Genomic DNA, 19727 nt, shown 5'->3' with positions numbered 1-19727 from the left:
AGAGGGCGGCAAGGAGCGGTCACAGTTTGTTTCCATAAAAGATATAGGAAGATGTGGTATGAGTGCTACTGCGACAACTCTCCATCCAAGTAACAATTTACAAAAGTAAATCATTATAGGTCAAGGTACGACCTTCAACACGGAGCCTTGGTTAACACCGAACAGCAATTCGACCATTTGTTGAAAACGTCTATCTCAATATTCCCCAAATATGCTGTCACTAAGAAACTCCAGCATACAGTAACTGATCACTTGAAACAACTCTTCAAAGAAGACCAACTAACATAGAAATTAACAACAATAAGCAAAACATATACCGCATAGTCAAATATAATCGGCCCCGAAATGACAAACGTACAACAAAGACTGTTATGATTAATCAAACAATCTTCTTTTTTTTTAAATACAGATTTAATACCAATACAATGTATGTACATAACCATGGATCACAACAAGGTACACATGTAAATATTAATACTTATATTTAATGAAACTTTCTTATGATCTGTTATTGATATCATTGCTGTTAATGAACTTCAATATTTACAGCATTAGATTAAGAATTTTAACAAACATTAAAAATACTGGTGTTAGTTCAATAATACAAGCATTATAATATATATGAAAATTACATTACATATTGGTCATTGCTTATGGTGAAATTCCCTGAAGTCATTCATTATAAAAAATAAAAACGATGAGGGCCTCGATCAAAATGTGGAATACAGGGCAAAAAAATAAAGATAGAGAAAAATGGAGGGCTAACATATAAAGAATAGAGGAAACAAAATACTAAGGAATACACTCAGATTGCAGGCCCCTTTTCTCATTTACACTTGATACATTTTACTACAAGCATAGACTTTCTATGTCATTCTTATCTAATCTTTAAATATATTGTGTCCATTATTCTCTCAGATAATTCTTTTCATTTTAGAATCACGTTATACTCTTTTCGTTATTATTTTGTCCTATTTTTCGCCATTCTTTATATTTGTTTTGGTCCAGTTTTATGTAGATTTGGCCCATTATTCTCTCTCCTGACAATCCCAGTCAGATCCTCACTTAACAACATGGAATAGTCCAACCTATCTACTTTAATAAGAATATTTATGTCAAAGAATATTATATATATGTGAATGAAAAATTTTGCGCCATTCACAAGTTATAGTTATACACATATATACATGATCTCATTGACCATATATTGAACACACACTTCCACCGCTTTAGCTGGTCTTTTCTGCAAACCCGAATCATCATCTGTGTTGCTGTCGTAAGCCAAATCATTATACCGCCTGCACTAGGAACTTACAAATATTTATTCAAATAAGGAATGCTTATCAGAAACAGTTTTGAGATATTTTTATATTTAAAAAACAATCCTTTTCATCATTTGGATTTGCTTTTAATCATTTGGGGATCACTTTTCCCAATCCGTTTTAAAGTTTTATAGCGTTGTAAACTATCATTTGTTTTGCAAACATATACATCCGGGGTACTTTGACATGGTTTTAGATTCACTCTACCGTTCTTAGTTTCGTATTCAACAAATCCGTCAACAGGTCTGCATCTTGGAACCATCGGACTACCTTTAACGTTTCTCTTCTTATTGTGTGTTTCACAATGGACGACAACAACTCGATATAAAAGTAAAATGATGACTAATGAGTTCTTAGATGTAAAAAACATATTTGTGTAACTGACAACTTGATATTTGAATATGAGTAATAAACGTACTACTAAGAATGGGCAATCTTGCATAAATATGGAAATCAATATTCCGTAAATTTCCGGATTACAGCATGCCGAATCCGGATCATGCAACTGAATGGCATTTGGTGCGCCAGCATGGTCTCGTCGAGCTCTCGTTGCTGTGAGAACAAGTGTAAATTGCATCAAACTGGATGTCCAAATACCAAGTACACTATAACAAAGCATTGGGTTAAATTTTACCTGTAAAAAAAGTAAAACAAATAAAAAAATCACCCTTATTACTAATTTTGTGCAAAGGGTCAATACAATATAGTGCGTACACAGCAAATGTGGCATCTTTTTTCAATAAATACAAGGGCATATACCATCAGAACGGTGATTTAAATGACACCCAGAATCGAACTTAATATATGTTTAGTGGTAATAAACATTGGGTTTTAGAATATAATATTTGGGTGAGGCAAAGTAAAGTTAAAGTGATGAAACGGCATTTTTTTACTTTTCCAATTATACAGGAACATAACTTGAACATACAACATAAAACTGACGCCACCGAAGTAAAAACTGGATTTGTTCATCCTCATTTAGCAATAAGCATAGGGTACAAGTTTCAGAACATTTGGTAAAGGTAAAATTAGATTAAGAGTGCAGAAATGGCAAACAAAGATATTTTTTTTCCTTTAAAAAGAAACGTAACTCAAGAACGATGAAAGGGACGCCACACAATTTTGATCTCGATCTGTGTTTGGTAGTAAAAGGCATTGTGTTTTTCTCTCAAAATATTAAGCTGACAAAAAACGTATTAGAATAAAAGCCACTTATGATTAGTACGAACAAACGTACAGACAACAAAAAAGCCTACATTGACAAGTAACTGGGGCATTAGAATGGTTGGCATATGTATAGAAATAAGGCATCATAGTCTTTTTACATTCGTAATGTCATTGTTAAAAACAGACGTCAGGTCGGCTTTGTCGGATGGGTTGATACGTCCATCCGGAATAGATAGCAATGCTCTCATTACGTTAAAAGAAACTAAGTAACAACTTTTTGATGGTCCGTGGTTAGTCTGATATTAGGCAAAATTTATGTTGATATCCAACATACAATCTTTCAAGAAAAATCCTTCCTTTCATCACTCCTTTTTAATTCATAGATAGATATACAAATATATGGTATGAGTGCCAATGAGATAACTGTCCATCCTGATTACAGTTTGATCTTCCCTGAGAGGATGACACGCCATTTCTTTCTTAAAATGTCCTGTACCAAGTCAGGAATATGGCAGTTATTATTTAATAGTTTGTTTCTATGTATGTGTTTTTTGTTGAAATTCAGTGTTCTGTTGTTTCGTTGTTTTCCTCTTATAGTTAATGAGTTTCCTTCGGTTTTAGTATGTAACCCAGATTGGTTTCCTCTCAATCAATTATGACTTTCGAATAACGGTATACTACTGTTGCCTTTATTTAGACTACTTGTACATTATTTGATAATCTCTAAATTGAATACAAATTGTCAGTTGCGTTTTTTAATTGAGCGCACACGATATCAATTCAAATAATCTTTCAAATTACATACCTTATCCTCGTTGAATGCTTCAAAAAATTCTACAATATCGGCTGCTGTTCCGACATAGACCAATAGTAATTGAGAAAGCTGGTCATGTGACAATGCGCCTTTCGGGAGTAGCCATCTTCCGATTATGAGCATAAGTAACAGAAACTGTTCAATTACCTTCAACCATAAATCAGATGGTATTGCGAAAGGAATAGTAATTTTGCCGATCTGAAAATAAAAAAAATGAAAAAATGTTTCAGTCAAATTATTGTGTAATTGAAAACGAGGAGCAAAAGATACCAGAGGGACAGTCAAAATCATAGATCAAAAATAAACTTGCAACGCCATGGCTAACAAAGAAAAAGACAAACAGACAAATAAGAGTACACAAGACACAAGATAAAAAACTAAAGGCTTAGCAACACGAACCCAACCAAACAACTGAAGGTGATCTCAGGTAAGCAGATCCTGTTCCACACGTCGCACCCATCGTGTTATTTCTGTTATAACAAACCTGGTAAATAGTCGAATTCGGTAGGTCATAATCGTGAAAAGGGAAGGGAATTGTAGTTACAACATAACGAATAGGTGTTGCAATGTTCTGCTTAAGTTAAATCCAAATTACAGTTTGAATTGCCTTAAGAGAATGACACACTTTTGGGATATGAAATGGAGGGGAATGTTGGGATGTGGGATACAGGGGGTAAAATAAATCTGGAAAAACGATAGAAAGAAGTAGGAAGTGGTAAAAAAATTACAAAAAAGCGGGATTTGACAAATAAGCAACCAAATGTGTCATCCATTCCTTCCAATGGCTTTTAATCATATTTTTTATAAAAGTTTAATAACGAATGTCGAGTGACCGTAATCCTATACCCTAGCCAACTCCCGGTGTCGAACATTTTATGAAATTTTTGATTTTATGTAACCGTGTTTACCTTTGAGCCTTCATTATAAAGGTTCATTCATTAAACGGCTACAATCACTCGAATTTTATAAATTAAGTTTAAAAAGATGATTGTTGCCTTGTGACCATGTACAGTTGTATCTCATATACTATTTATATTTCGATAATTATTTGTTCATATTTGTATTTATAATAATTATCTTAATTTCAAAGAACCACATTCTGCATACGTACCAAAAAATAGTAGTTCTATTTAAAAAGAGAAAAGTATGAAACTCGTACAAACAGATGCAATTATCATAGCTTTAACAAATAAATAAAGATTAAACGAGTCCTTGACCGACACTGGGGTTAGTCAGTGCAAAAGTCTGCAAAATTTTAAATAAAAACAAAACAAAACATTTGTATCGCGATTGTGGCGTAAATTTGTGCATGGTTATGTAATCAGAGTTTGCGTACTAAACATCTGTTTATATGCACCTGGTAATTAGCCACAACATTTAAAACACACATTTTTTTCAAATAAACTATGCTTTCATTCTTGTTAACATCAATTTACTGATCGTTTAGGTGAACTCAATTCCCTTTATGTTATATCGACAATTCTAATATGACGTGCTTCTTTCGCTTTATGAATAAACCCTTGCTCTAAATCCAATATTTTTTTTTCTGCACAAGCGTACATTTTGACTACAGCAAAATAATGAATTTCATCAAATTAGCATGCATTTAATATATTTCATAAACTTAAAACACTTCCAAACTCTTAAATGATGCACATGTTGTTACTAATTCATGTATTATGACTGTAATGTGTTGCTTTCCGAAACTGACATATTTGACCTATTTACGACAACCGTTTATGCTGGCTGTTCCAAAACTCCTCCCTCTGAAAAATCACAGTGTCAGCTGTTTGCTTCTTTACAAACAAAAAAGGGAGGTTCATGAAGAGCCTATACAATCGCTTTACCCTTATACACATCGGACATAAAAAATACCTTAATTGTCCTAATCAGAATCGAAATAATTGATGCAAGCTATACTTTATTGGTTGTTTTAACATGTTAAAACAACCAATAAAGTATAGCTTGCATCAATTATTTCTTACATATTCTGTATAACATCAAATGTGTCCATTCGGGCCTTATATAGCCGACTATGGAGTAAGGGTTTTGCTTATTTTTGAAGGCCGTACGGTAACCTATAGTTGGTAATTTCTGTGTCATTTTGATCTCTTGTGGAGAGTTGACTCATTATCAACCTTTATTGATTAAGGTTTTTTTTTTTAATTTTCCGAGAAACATTTTGTGCTTGATTCATTCATATTTTTATTCCTCTACAAAATGGTTGGGAAGTTGGTATCAACAATACCGAATAGACATATGTTCACATAAGGCAACTACGGCGTTCCATACTTGAACAACTCACAATGTTAAATTGTATATAAGTATGCCTTGATATAATTTTCCATATGTTCTGCTTTTTTTTTGTCGGTTTTGGTAGATGTCCGTTGTTATTCTGCAGTTTACATATTGTTATGTACTACTTTATCATTTGTTTATATATATTTCTGTCCCGTGTGTTCTGATGTTTGGCCAGCCATAAAACCAGGTTCAATCCACCATTTTTTTCTTGAAAGTCCTGTACTAAGTCGGGAATATGATAGTTGTTATCAAATAGTCCGTTTCTATGTATGCAAGCGTTTGCTTTTGTTGCAGTTCAGTGTTTCTGTTGGTCTGTTGATTTCCTATCATAGTCGATTTAGGACTACTAAAGAGCTGCACACTACTGTTGTGTTTATTTGAAAGATCGTCATAGCATATGTTTGTAATTGTATTGCCTATACCGACTTGAATCAAGCTTTATGTCAGCCTGTCAGGTCACATCATTCAGATCCAGGGGTTTTGAAAGGGTCATTATTCCATATAATTGATCAACATATACTTCTAAATATCCTATTAACCGTGAACACATGATATAATTATTTTGTAATATAAATTTTATAAGATTACAATAACACTTATCACTGATTCGGCCAAGTTATTATATATATATTTGCTGTGTACAAAACTTTATGTAATTCTAAAAAGTAGATTTTCTAACCAATATAACTTTAGCTGTATGTCTTGCTAATGAATATATATTTGAGCCAGATTCTTTTTCTCTCAATCGATTAATGACTTTTGAACACCGGTATACTACTGTTGCCTTAATTTGTTTTCCTTCACTTCAGAAGGTTTACTAAAAAGCAGCATAACGTCGGGAAAGCAAATAACTATACTATTTAGTATACTAGGTAACTGATACCATAACATTATTATAATTATATAGTATTTATAACAGCGCATTATATAATATTAAAATTACCCTAAGCGATTTACAATATATTTCCATATACATATATAAGTATTAACAATAAAATATAAAGGGCCATGTTTAAAACTTTTAAAACAAAAAGATTTGAAAAACTAGCATTGATAAAACAATAAAATGTATATAAAATGGGCATGATAAATTAAGGAGATATTGGATCGGTACCAATAAAAGTAAGTTAAAACTTCAAAATATTTGCTAAAAAAAAATTAAAAATAACCAATAAAAGTATACTAAGTTAAAAATTCGGAAAAAAAGTAGTAGCTTAAAAATTCAAAATTTAACATGAACGTTATTGGTACTTAAATGACACTGGTGATATTTTCCGTTCATTCATTTATACTATTTAACATTCCAAAGACATTTTCATTGTTAAAATAGTATCGTTATCAAACATTCATTCCATCTATTGTCAATAAAAGGAATTGATTTCATGTAACGTGCTTTCAATTAAATAAAAGCAAATGTATGATTACTCTGACATCAATATTTCCCATCATGAACACAAGGGAGTTTATTATCGGACCATTCTGCCCAGATCAGAGTTGATGAGTTGAACGCTATATAACTGATGACACTTTTAGTGTTTAAAATCATGTCTACTGCATTATTGTTTTAGTTAAAACTATCGAATACTATGAAACAACATCAATGTATACACACAAGTATTGTTTGCCCAATTTGTTTCGCAATTTTGTTGAAAGTGAATTATTTCGTAAACATTTCTGATTTTTTAGAGTATAAATGTTTCGTAGTGTAAACATATCAACGGCTTACTTTAATTAACACATCCTAATTACATTGCAAAACACATTTTTAGTGTTAAAAGTATGTTAACAGCAACTAATCAGACTTTGTGAAACGTCACAAGTGTCTGAGTAGAAAGTTGATAAACCAGGAGTATGTTAAGGAACGTCTCGTCCTTTTTCTAAAAAAAAAAGATTCATTGAAAGGTACCAATACCTTGTTGATAAATATGCCGTATCAACTTCACAAATAATACACGATGGTCTTGAAGTATAGATTCTGGATACTGACGTTGTTTATCATCTTAATAACTGTTATATTATTCCTTTATTTGTCTTTATGATCACTACTTTTACTGTTTTTGGTTGTATCCATTTGACGTTGCTCTGTACTTATACTTTCAGTCATTGTGTTATTGTACTATGATAAGATTTGCCTTATTGTTTTCATTTTTGCTAATATGCTATGCAATATGCATTTTGGTGTTTCATTTTTACATATGACGTGGCTCTGTACTTAAACATCACATCATTGTGTTATTGTACCATGGTAAATGTTTGTTAACATATTTGATTGTGTTTATGGTAATTAAGATAATAACACAATGTTGACTGCTGTGCACCTATTTTGGACATTTTTACCTATTTTGTCTGTTTATTTTGTTCACATATCGTTGTTGATATAATGGAAATTGTATGCAACTGTCATACAAGTGAGATGATAAGCTAGCTATACAATCAGGTTTATTCCACAACTTTCTACACAATAAAATGCCTACAACAAGTCGGGTATACACAGCTACTTTTGCATAGGTACTATTTCTGTACTAAAAATTTGTAGTACTGGAAATTTACTTATAATATTCAGTACTATTTTGTTACTTTAAAATCATTGTAATATTTAGATAGCTGTTTTTTACAGTACTTAATTTGTACTGGAAATTTAGGTACTACAGATTTTTGGTTATTTCCGTTACATTTTCAGCATTTTGAAAGTTTTTCTATTTCAAATCTCTTAAAATTATGGAATTTTGTAATATTTCTGTACCAAAATCTTTAGTACAAATCAAGTACTGTAAAACACAAGTACCTAAATATTACAATAAATTTAAAGTAAAGAAATAGTACTATATATTAAAAGTTAATTTTTAGTACTACATATTTTTAGTACAGAAATAGTACCTATGCAAAAGTAGCTGTGTATGACAGTTATTGTGCATTCGTTTGGTGTTTTTGATATTTGATTTTGTCATTTGATTAGGGATTTTCGTTTTGAATTTTCCTCGGAGTTTAGTATTTTTGTGAAAATACTTTTAAATGCCGAGGAGGTCAAGTGTTTTTTCGTAAATCTACAATTTTCACACAACATTCCATTCTTCACTAAAATTCACAATTTTGAATTTGCATTTTGTATTTCAATGCTCTCCTTGTAGTATTTCATATAATAAACACGTACCCATTCGGTAATACCTTGAGAGCGGGATCGTTTGGTATTCTGGCTGATAAAGTCATTATCAAAATAAAAAATTGCCATTCTTCTGCATGTAGAAGTATTGTCCCTAGCAGTATTTTATATCGTACGAGCGTGTTATAATCCTTCTATTATGCCATCCTTTTTGCTGATTTAAACATGGATAGGCAATAAATTGGTAATATATTTACATCGTGCGTTTGCATGAAATTATATTTTCGGTTCTAATAGGAAAATTCAAAAATTTCGTAGCTCGAAACGGACCTATAAGATAAGTTTGAAAAGAGAATATTTTGATATCATCAAGCAAAAACGATCTAGAAATATCATGATTAGAACATCGCTATGTTTATAAAGCTAAAGAAGAGTGATATATTATAACATATAGTACAAAAAAAGTTAGCAACGTTGGTGATACATGTATATATACTAGAGACTAATTTTAGTCCTATAGGGTAATTTTGAGCAAAACATCATCTGGAAGTCTGATTAATAAGTAATTCGGTCATGTCCAGTCTTTCAGCCAATTTTTATACACATCCACGGCGGTAAATTGAGTACTGCTTAGGTACCAGTCTTGTATTACAACTCCACTTTCCGTTGCATGTCAAAACATGGAGGGAACAGAATAATGCATTTTTTTCTGAATTTTTTTCTGAATTTTTTTCTGAATTTTTTTCTGTTTGATTATATGTTTATGCTGAATTGAAACATATGTATAGACTTTTAAAAAATCTTGCATCTTTTGGAGGATATCAATCCATGAAAGTGGAAGGATATCATGTTAACTGGAAGTGGTGTGGCCTAGTAAAAACAGCAAACAGAAAGTAGAAAAAAAATGTTTTGACTTTAGGATTACGTAACTTTTTATTCTTCGTGGCATGACCCACTTTTTTCCGTTTAAATCACAATTTCCTATTAGTACATACATGATATGAACATGAAAAAAGATTTCTATTTAGCATTTTTTATTTATTTTTTTATTTTCAAAGATCAGCTGTTTTGCATGTAAGCCTATGGAGCAGTCAATTACAAGACTGCAACCTTTAGACAATTCGCTTGCAGCCTAATCAGTATTGTTCAGTAGATTTGAAGATTTTCAAACAATTTAGTATGATGTTGATTTTACACAGGTAAATGAAACCTATTGAACAGTTTGTTCAAAGACTTAATTGATAGCTAGCGAATTGTCTAAACAGGACTGAATTAAGCGCATGTGATTAGAATGAAAATTGGCTGAAAGACGACTGAAAATAATATAATATTGTATTGCGCATTCTTTAAAAAGCGGTTTATTTAATGTCACTCTCATGCAAGTGAGAGGTTTAGCTAGCTGTCACAACCAGCTTTAAGTTAATGTTGTGTCTGTACCAAATATGACAGCTGTTATCCATTCGTTTGAAGTGTTTGAAATTTTTATTTGCTTCGGTGTTTTCGTTATTTTACTTTTATATCAAAATGACCGTTTTAAAACACAGCTGGCTAACTAGTGGATACTTCATCTAACTCCTGTTTATTATGATTGAGTAAGACACAAAAGGACACTAAAAATACAAATAATGAATTAATACTGATTTAAGTGCCGCTTGTAATTTGCATTTGTATTTTTTTATAACTTTACTGTTTAGTCAATTTTGGTAATACACGTTTTGCGTATCTCTGTATTCATACATCCCGCCATTGCGTTATTGTGCTATGGACTATTTTATATGAATGTCTTTCATTTTTGCTTATGTAAAATAGAGTGTCTATATGCCCTTGTGTTTTTCTTTTTTGAAATAGTTCTTTGTGTTTAAAGTGGTAAACGTTATACATGTAACACAATGGTGACTGCTGTACTTTAATTTAGGAATTTTAAGCGACTGTCGTACAAGTGAAAGGTTTGGATTGTTTTTTGGAAAACCATTCTGGCAGACATGGATGCATTCGTAATTTCATATGGAGTCCTGTTATCTTATAACCTATCACAACCCATTTTCTTTTCCCTTTTCTACATTATTTAGCTCATAATTTTCTGTTTCTTTTAGGGGAGGGGTTTCAAAGTCATATCAGATAAAGCTATTTTCCTATAGCACTTTACGCGATTATTTCAAGCTTAAAATGACTCAAACTATTTACCAGAAAACCCAAATAGGCAGTTTATTTTCATGGAATATGATAAGAGAATCAGTTAAATTATTGAATACATTCTATTGAAATTTCAGATTTGCTACGGGAAAATATCGAATACTTACCAGATCTTTTAATGGATTCAGCCATCAATACAAAAAGCCCCCAAAAAATAAGAGTCGTTTTTACTCAATTTCTATTTGTTTGCGCATTTTTCGAGAACTATATGTTTTTTTAATTAATATCATTCGGTATTAATTGATTTATTGATTGATTCGTTGGTTAGTTTTTAAAGCCACTTTCAAATTATATATATATATCCTGGTACCTTTGATAACTTTTAGAACTTTTGTGCTATTTCGTGGCAGTCACTTTTTGTACTCAGATAAAGTTGCTAATCCTCGGAGAGAACCACCGACCTTTAGTATCAAAACTGACAATCCTAGTCAATAAATTCGAGCGTATCTTCCACGTACAGTATTCGAACTCGCAAACTTAGTGTTGACAGGCTAATGATACAGTAGTTCGACTACTTAAACCACTTGGCCACCTAGGCCCTTGGAGTAATGCTTTTTTGTTATTTTATATTTATATGGATCTTGTCTATATACCAGCTTTGATTATTTGGAATATCTTCTAATTTTCAATTCTTTTTACTACATTTGTATAAACTTCAAGATTTACCTGTATTATTAAAACCGGTTTTTTTTCAAAAGTGACTATTTCGAAGGGTTAAATATTTCGCAGTGGTGTCTTGCCATGGCTTTGTTTGGACTTGTTTGTTTGCTTTTTGGCCTTGGATGTTTGTCCCTAATATTTTATTAACTGTGCATTTGCATTCAGATATCGCAGATCAAATTTATTCGTTCATAGTGTATTAATTTACGTTTTTTTTTATTGAGTTATGCCTGCCAATTGATACTTTATCATGTGTTTTTCTATGTTGTGATGTAAGCTATTGCTTCAGAAAAGGGAAGAAGGTTTGATACCATTAAAACGTTTAATCTCGCAGCGAATGTTTGCACCTGTCCTAAGTCAGGAATCTGATGTACATTAGTTGTCGTTTGTTTATGTTATTTATACGTGTTTCTTGTTTCTCGTTTTTTTTATATAGATTAGACCGTTGGTTTTCCTGTTTGAATGGTTTTACACTAGTAGTTTTGGGGCCCTTTATAGCTTGTTGTTCGGTGTAAGCCAAGACTCCGTGTTGAAGGTCGTACATTGACCTATAATGGTTTAGTTTTTAAATTGTTATTTGGATGAAGAGTTGTCTCATTGGCACTCACACCACATCTTCCTATAACATCTAAATTTAAGCACCGAAGATGTAAATTAGATTCTATTACAGCTTATTCAAGAGTATCAGAGATGAATGCTTACCCCTTTGATGTCGACAGTAAGATCTTCGTCTGTTGAATTTGCATCCTGTATAACCGGAAGTGACGCATTAAAATTGTTCCTTTTATCTATCCGTTTATGCATATTATGTAGTTCCAAAAACCAAATAGCAGGTACAACAGAAGCAAGGTAGAAGAATACACTTGGACAAAACCTGAAAAATCAAAACAAGTGATTTTATATTAAAAAAAATATATTTTTACAGTTTGTTTTCACGGCAATATGATGCATTTTTTGTAGGTTTTATGATTGACATGGCATGCGGTTCGTGCATCATAGGAACCGCTTACCCTTTCGAGCACCAGTTATCGGTCCTTCATATGGTTCCCTCAGTTTATGTTTGAAATTACCTTGGTTTATTTTCTCAATCGATTCACGAGACTTTAACTATAGTAAGTGAACTACTGTTGCCTTAAACTATCGTTTGTGTTACTGTTATGAACAATTTTCACCTCCCTTAGGATTCATAAATTTTAAATCTTACAGATATATTCAAATTACTTCAAACTGTAGATCTAGGCATCCCCACCGGCACCACCTATTTCTAGGCAGACAATTGGCTAAAATGGCAATACAGTAGGTCTTCAATACATAAATAGTCAAATATCCAGTGTGTTGACATTTTAAATTTAATCATAACTCGTATCAATATTCAAATACCAACCATGTTTATATATTCTCTTATGATTATCATTATGACATGTACTAACAACGTAAATTCTGTGGGCATCATATTTCTCGTTTGTGTGCCCGTCTGTTTGTCTTTGCAAATATGTCCATCCGTTCGTCCATACCATATTTACATTTATAGTTATGGTTGATGTCACATCAACATTAAAATTATCTAAAATGTTCATGTTTTTAGTTTTTAAATTAGTTTAGTTATATGTTTTGAAGTTTAGTATGACGTCCATTTTCACTGAACTAGTACACATTTTTATTTAGGGCCAGCTACAGCCTGCCGGGTACGGAATTTCCTTAAGATGGCTGTTTTCTTCTATTTGGTCGGGTTGTTGTCTCTTTGGCATATTCCCGATTTCCATTCTCGATTTTATCATTATTAGTAGGACTGTTTAAAATCAGTGCTAAATAAGGGGGTTTTATCCCATAGGATTTTTGTGCGAGCGACTCATAGTGTCATAGGGACAATAGATCTGAAATAATGTCATACTTTTATAAAGCGGTATTACTGCATTATGGTGACACGTTGAGAGCAACTCTTAAGTGTAAATGATATTCAAAAAATAAGAAAATGTAACTTAGATACATTCATTATTTAATTAGAATTAGAAAGAACTTGTATAGAATTTCAAAACATGATCATTGTATTTCCAACATATACATTCTCCTTAAAATTATCTGAGGTATGAACATTGTTAAAGATGGGTGACAATTGAAGTGTACAGCGCTTTTTACTATAAACTATGCACGGTTATTAATTCCCGTTAGTACATGTACATGTAGTATGTTAACAACGGTAAGTTCAATCGTTAATTATACATGTTACTAAACATGCATCATAATTTTGTACTTTTGAAATATCTTAGCAATACTGTATTTGTTTACCTCAACTATTATATCTGTAATTATATTGTATGTTTCTCTGTAAACTTGTATTTAGTTTTTTAGAAATAAAGTATCTATCTATCTATCTAACAATGAACACTAAAAATATCAAAATTGTAACTATACAATTTTAACTTCCAAGCACGGAACGAAGCTCACAAACTCGGCAATCGGAGGACTTCGGGAAAGTTCGGGGAGCCAACGGCCATGATTCGGAAGTTGCACATACATTTTGACTCCAAATGATAAAAAATGAAATACAATAGCCTGTATGTCTGCTGTGTTATCGAATCAAACTAATTACAAGTCAGTTTCAATAAACAAATTTAAATCATGTTTTTGTCATTTTGTGAATCGTAAATAAATAACTAGAAAAAAAACAAAATAATGTTGTCTCATTTGTAGAATCAAGAAGTGTCAAAGATCATACAGGAAGAGAGTTCATTTATGTTAGATTAATCAAAATCATATTGTAATGATGTTGTTAGTCGGGTTATCAAAACCCTAGAGAGTTATGCTAGGTATTGTTCGGAGTCTATCTAATCAGTCAGTGCAAGATACATGATTTTGATTGACAACTTTTAGCAATCTTAATTATTGCTTGCACATTTATCTATAAACTCCGCAATAAGTTGAGCACCACCCATATTTTAAGATCACAATTTTTCATATCCAAAAAAATGCGTACTGGTGATAAGAAGCCAAATGATACATAGTGTTTACAGTTTTAATATATTGCATGCTTTTTTCTTTAAAATAAGTTCATTTGGAAAAAATAAAGCGAAATAAGGCAGTGCCTAACTTATGGCGGAGTGTATATAAATAATACCTTGAAGACCGTTTGTCGATCTCCTTGTCATCGATGCCTTTTGGTTTATTTGGATTGCTGTCACATTTAAAACATGCTTGATTTGAGATTACCATTTTACAGTGAAATACCATCGTTCCTTACTTGATGTCCAGTGGCACATATTTTATACAAGATCATGACGATAAAAAATAGTGATTGATAAGGTGTTGCTTGTCTAACTTTAAGTTGCAAATATTTCAAGCACACCATTTAGCATTTATAATACAAAATATAGCCGATGATAAAAAAAAAAAAGAAATGCAAAGTTTGTCTATCTGGATGAAAGGGACGGCGAAATGCAAAAGCAAGAGGTGTTGGATAGAACGGTTGCTCAAATGAAAAGAGAATTGTTTGCCTAAAAAAATTATGATTTGAATACCCCTCCCCCTTTTCACCCAAATCCAGACCCTCCTTAATCGGTTATGGTAATAAAATTAATGAATGTTGGTAGAATAATGATTCATAGAGTAACAGTAATGTCATGATGTCAGATCCCTTGGGGTTCCCGTAATGGCATCATGTTGGTTTTGCTTACAGTTATTGCAATTATAAGTAATCAATATGTGTTCCGAAAGTAATGTCATTCGTATTATTTCTGAAAATAGTTTTTCCCATTCGTTCAGATGTATGGCAAATTCTGCAATTTCCAAGAACTTTTTATATAAGCATAATGTTAACTAGTATCTCCAATAAGATTTTATTTGTCACTTCAGATATGTACCTATTTGAACCAGAATTCTCTTCAACTTTGATATACATTTGTACTTGTTCTTCCTATTTTGGATCAGAGCGTCACTGGTGAGTTATATGTAGACAAAACGAGCGTCTGGCATATCAAATTATAAGCCTGGCACCTTTGAAACTATTTACACCACTAGATCGATGCCACTGCTCGTGAGCGTTTCGTCCCCGGGGGTATCACCAGCCCAGTAGTCAGTTCTTCAAAGTTGACACGAATATCAATAATATAGTCATTTTTTATTAATTAGCAGTTTTTACAAACATATGAATTGTTCGAAATATTAAGGATTTTCTTATCCCAGGCATAAATTACCCTATTTGGCACAACTTTTTGGAATTTTGGGTCTTCAATGCTCTTCAACTTTATACTTGTTTGGCTTTCTACATATTTGGGATCTGAGCGTCACTGATGAGTCATACAGTAGACGAAACGCGCGTCTAGCGTATTAAATTATAAGCCTGTTGCAAGGGACACTTTATTTTTGAATCGTGCCAAGAATAACCCATTTTGTAATACGGAAGGACAGATTACCGTCCTTGTATCCAATGCGACCTGCTTTGTGGAGCCAACTAATTAGTTTATTGATAATATCCGCATGCAATACTTTCCACTAAAAATTAAGCAAACACATAGATATCAATCAAATCACAATGAGACATCCATGAAGCATTAGCGTAACTAAAATCTATAAAAAAAAAAATCCTAATTTATAACAATACACTTCTTCCTTGTTACATATGTATACAAAATTGGAATAAGCCTCCATGAAATTAAATGTTTTCTTATAGCTGTCAAGTAATATAATCATTACATAGTTTTTGCTGTTATCATTATAAGAGTTTTGCTTCACTACATTCGTTGAATATTTTTTTTTTATATAACCATGAAAGTTTCTAACCAGATTTCAGTCATATTATTGCATCATTTGTAGAAATAATTAACACTAAAATGTGGTTTTCATATAGGTTTCTGTCTCTAAGTTGAGGCTAAGGAATAAAACAAACATTTACAGCTAAAAAAATGTATGAAGGTAATAAAAATGGAGAAGAGACGAGAAAATAATTGGCTAAAAAGATTAATGCTTATCCCATTCTACTTAAAGGTGCCAAACTGTGAAAATAAAGCAGTAATGATGCTATATGATTAAAATAGCGAAAGTTGCATCGAAAACGGAACAATGATATTTTCTTAGTTTCTTAAGCTAAAAAATGATTGATTGATTTTTGTGTTAAACGCACCTTTATGCACTCTAGGCAATATTTTGGTCTTATATAGTTATCATAAGAGCAGAAAGCCCAAATGCCGGGAAATACTAGTCAAATAAGAGCAGAGTCGATCTCACTTCCCATGTGCATGGTTCGAACTAAATAAACTACTTAGACCACTCGACCACCAATAACACCAATACCCCTGCTGGAAATGTACAACTCCTTTACTCAATTTTCAAATACACAATGCAAATGAACACTATGTCAAAGGCAGGCTCCTTCATTCAGTGGTTGTCGCGTTTGTTCATGTGACATTTTGTCTTTCATTCTTGTTTTTCATAAATTTTCGTAACCTGGTAACGGTTTATTTTTAAATCTATTAGACATAAAGAAAAAAATGATTAATTTATGGTTGCTTAACGTCCAGTAGCAAATATTTTATGCATGTACAGGATGAGCTTTAATATTAGTAATATCCATGCGGTATGAACATTATTATAGAAAATATATTCTCTATCTTCAATTTTATAGAATTATAAGGATTAAACGCCTTTTTTGAAGGAATTTATTGGTGTATAATCTCATCCAAATCACTCACAAACAAATAAAAGTCCAAAGGACTTTATGATATGTTTGTGAGTGACTTGGTCCAGTTTACACACCCATAAATTCCTTTAACAAGGCGTTTAATCCTTATAATTCTATAAAATTGAAGATAGAGAATATATTTTTTTCAAAATCGTTACCTCTATCACACGTAAATTGTATATTTATGTCATTGAATAGGCCTGGCGCATGAATATATTTGTTGGTAAGCGCAAAAATACTCAATGAAATTTGCTTTCTGATAAAAATTTAACTGCAAAAACTCTTATTATCATTCAAATGAATATGTTTATGTATTATTTTATTCAACGATTAACGTGCAGTGAAATTATAGTTTTTATACGTCGGTGTTATTATCGCCGCCATCTTGTTTACATTGGTTACGAAAAGAAGTTCGGTCAATGTCGTCTATCGAAAAATAACCGACGTCTAGATCAACTACCGGAAGTCCTCTCACATCAACGTATTCCCTAATATGCAAATCATATAAGAATTATACTAAATTAAATTTTCCCGAATATGGTTGAAAGCTCATGATTCAGTCCAATAAACAACGATTCATTAATAAGGGTTTCCACGTTACATTCAACTTTCAAAGTATAACTACACAATCAGTTTTACTTTTTACGTTTTGATTGTTGATAAGATTTGTTTTTATAGTATTTTCTCCTAATTGTTATTCCAAAAGTTAATACTTGGGAATATAAAGGGCCTATCAACATATTTAATTCCGATATTTTATTAGAACTGCCAGGATTTTATTATCCTGGATATTTACATGTGACCGGTAATGTAATAATTTCAAGGAAATGAGGTGTACACAAATTGAAACATAATTACGAGCAATGAATTACTGTTAAATACCACTGCTCAGTCGATTATGCGTTTGTTTTTACGGAAATTGTCAACTTTCACCGACTTTTGTTGTTTCTTTTTACAATTTTCAGAATCAATTGCTGTTACAATTTTCAGAATCAATTGCTGACTTGTTTTGAACATTTAGTAAGAAAACAGTTGTGATTCTATCTATACAAACTGTACCTATAAATCCAAATGAGGGTCCAAATAAAATTTACAGAATAGAGCTGACTGGACCAAAACTACAGAAAAATGCACCAGAAGTAAAGAATAGAAGGTCATTCGGGTTAAGGCTGATAGAGTGATTTTGTTTTGGATGAAATTTAGGGTCTTTGACTATTATATACTTTTTTTAAACAGAATTTCTACAATTTCTTCTATTCCTCTCGTCTTTTACATTAAAAGAAATCTGACAATACTTTATAATTATTATAATTGAGCTTTATCCTTACAGTACCGTATCTAAAAAGTAAAATAACAAAAAATATGTTATTTAAAGGGTGCAATTTGTGTCCATATGAATACCTTCAACCTGTCGATAAATGTACAGAGATGTTATCATGGAGACATTTAAATGAATTAATCATCTTTTTATAATTGCTTTTATACTTTCCATGAAAAAAAATGAATATTTCGATTATTTTCATAAGTTATGATGCTAATTAATATCATATTGTGTTCGCGATTTTCTTGGGAGTTTTCTTCGTTTAGAATAATACAAAAAAGCATTCATAATTAAAATAATATATATAAAGATGTTTTGGATAAATTTGTTTAACATCAACAAAAGATTTTTTTGAATGCTAAAAAAAGTCAAAACCACTTCTGGAAAATATTTTCAACGTCCTGTTTTGTCTTCAAATACCACTAACACATACATGTACACCTTGCGGTATAAAGAATAATTTAAAACACAAACTATCAAATTAAGGTCATATTACCTAATTAGTTTCCCATGAATTAATATCTTGATATCTTCTGCCTCCTTTTTTTATTTCCATGAATTGATGAGAAATACATTTTTGACGATTTAATTTTTCAAAGTCAAGGAGGAAATCGAACATTGTTTAAACGATTTCAGGTAAACGTCGATCCACCAATGAGTTACATGTATATGATTTTGTACATATAAGATTTTGTATCCTTGTAAAAATAGGGAGATGTGGTATGAATGCCTATGAGACAACTATCCTCCAAAGTCAAAATGAAGTGGATATAATAATTAAAAACGGCCTTCAACAATGAGAAAAAGTAATACCATAGAAAGTTTTCGTCACTTTCCAAGGAATTCTAAATTGAAAAAAGCGAAATACCTACCATTTCCATTCTTTTCCTCTCTTCTTAACCAGTGTTACTATGGTTTCAATAAAAAGTCCAAGTAATGCAGCAGAAAGGTACCAGCACCAGATCTGTCCAATGACCATATAAAGCCTCCAAATTGCTATCATTCCGTGTATGGAAAATAGAATCCTCACTAAAAGGGCGCGACAAATCGTCAGGCACCTCATTTTCAAAGATTTTAGAACCCGTTTAAAACAAAATTTCTTTGAATATTTTTATGATAATTCAATTACTTGATTAAATCCATAAGTCATTGCTTTTCCTAACTGAATTACTTAT

At 31.7% G+C, this 19727-nt stretch overlaps 1 protein-coding gene across 1 annotated transcript; it reads right to left on the bottom strand.

The window, feature by feature from the left end:
• Window positions 1-825: 825 nt before the first annotated feature.
• LOC143056989 (transmembrane protein 26-like) lies at window positions 826-19727 on the bottom strand. The gene is made up of 4 exons (XM_076230211.1): window positions 19425-19727; window positions 12260-12431; window positions 3295-3501; window positions 826-1956 (listed from the first exon to the last, which is right to left on the bottom strand). Exons 1-4 carry the CDS (start codon window positions 19613-19615, stop codon window positions 1393-1395), a joined length of 1134 nt encoding a protein of 377 aa, XP_076086326.1. The 5' UTR covers window positions 19616-19727; the 3' UTR covers window positions 826-1392.

The sequence above is a fragment of the Mytilus galloprovincialis genome, chromosome 13 (assembly GCF_965363235.1).
Source record: "Mytilus galloprovincialis chromosome 13, xbMytGall1.hap1.1, whole genome shotgun sequence".
Taxonomy (NCBI): domain Eukaryota; kingdom Metazoa; phylum Mollusca; class Bivalvia; order Mytilida; family Mytilidae; genus Mytilus; species Mytilus galloprovincialis.
This window is presented reverse-complemented; position numbering and strand designations above follow the sequence as displayed.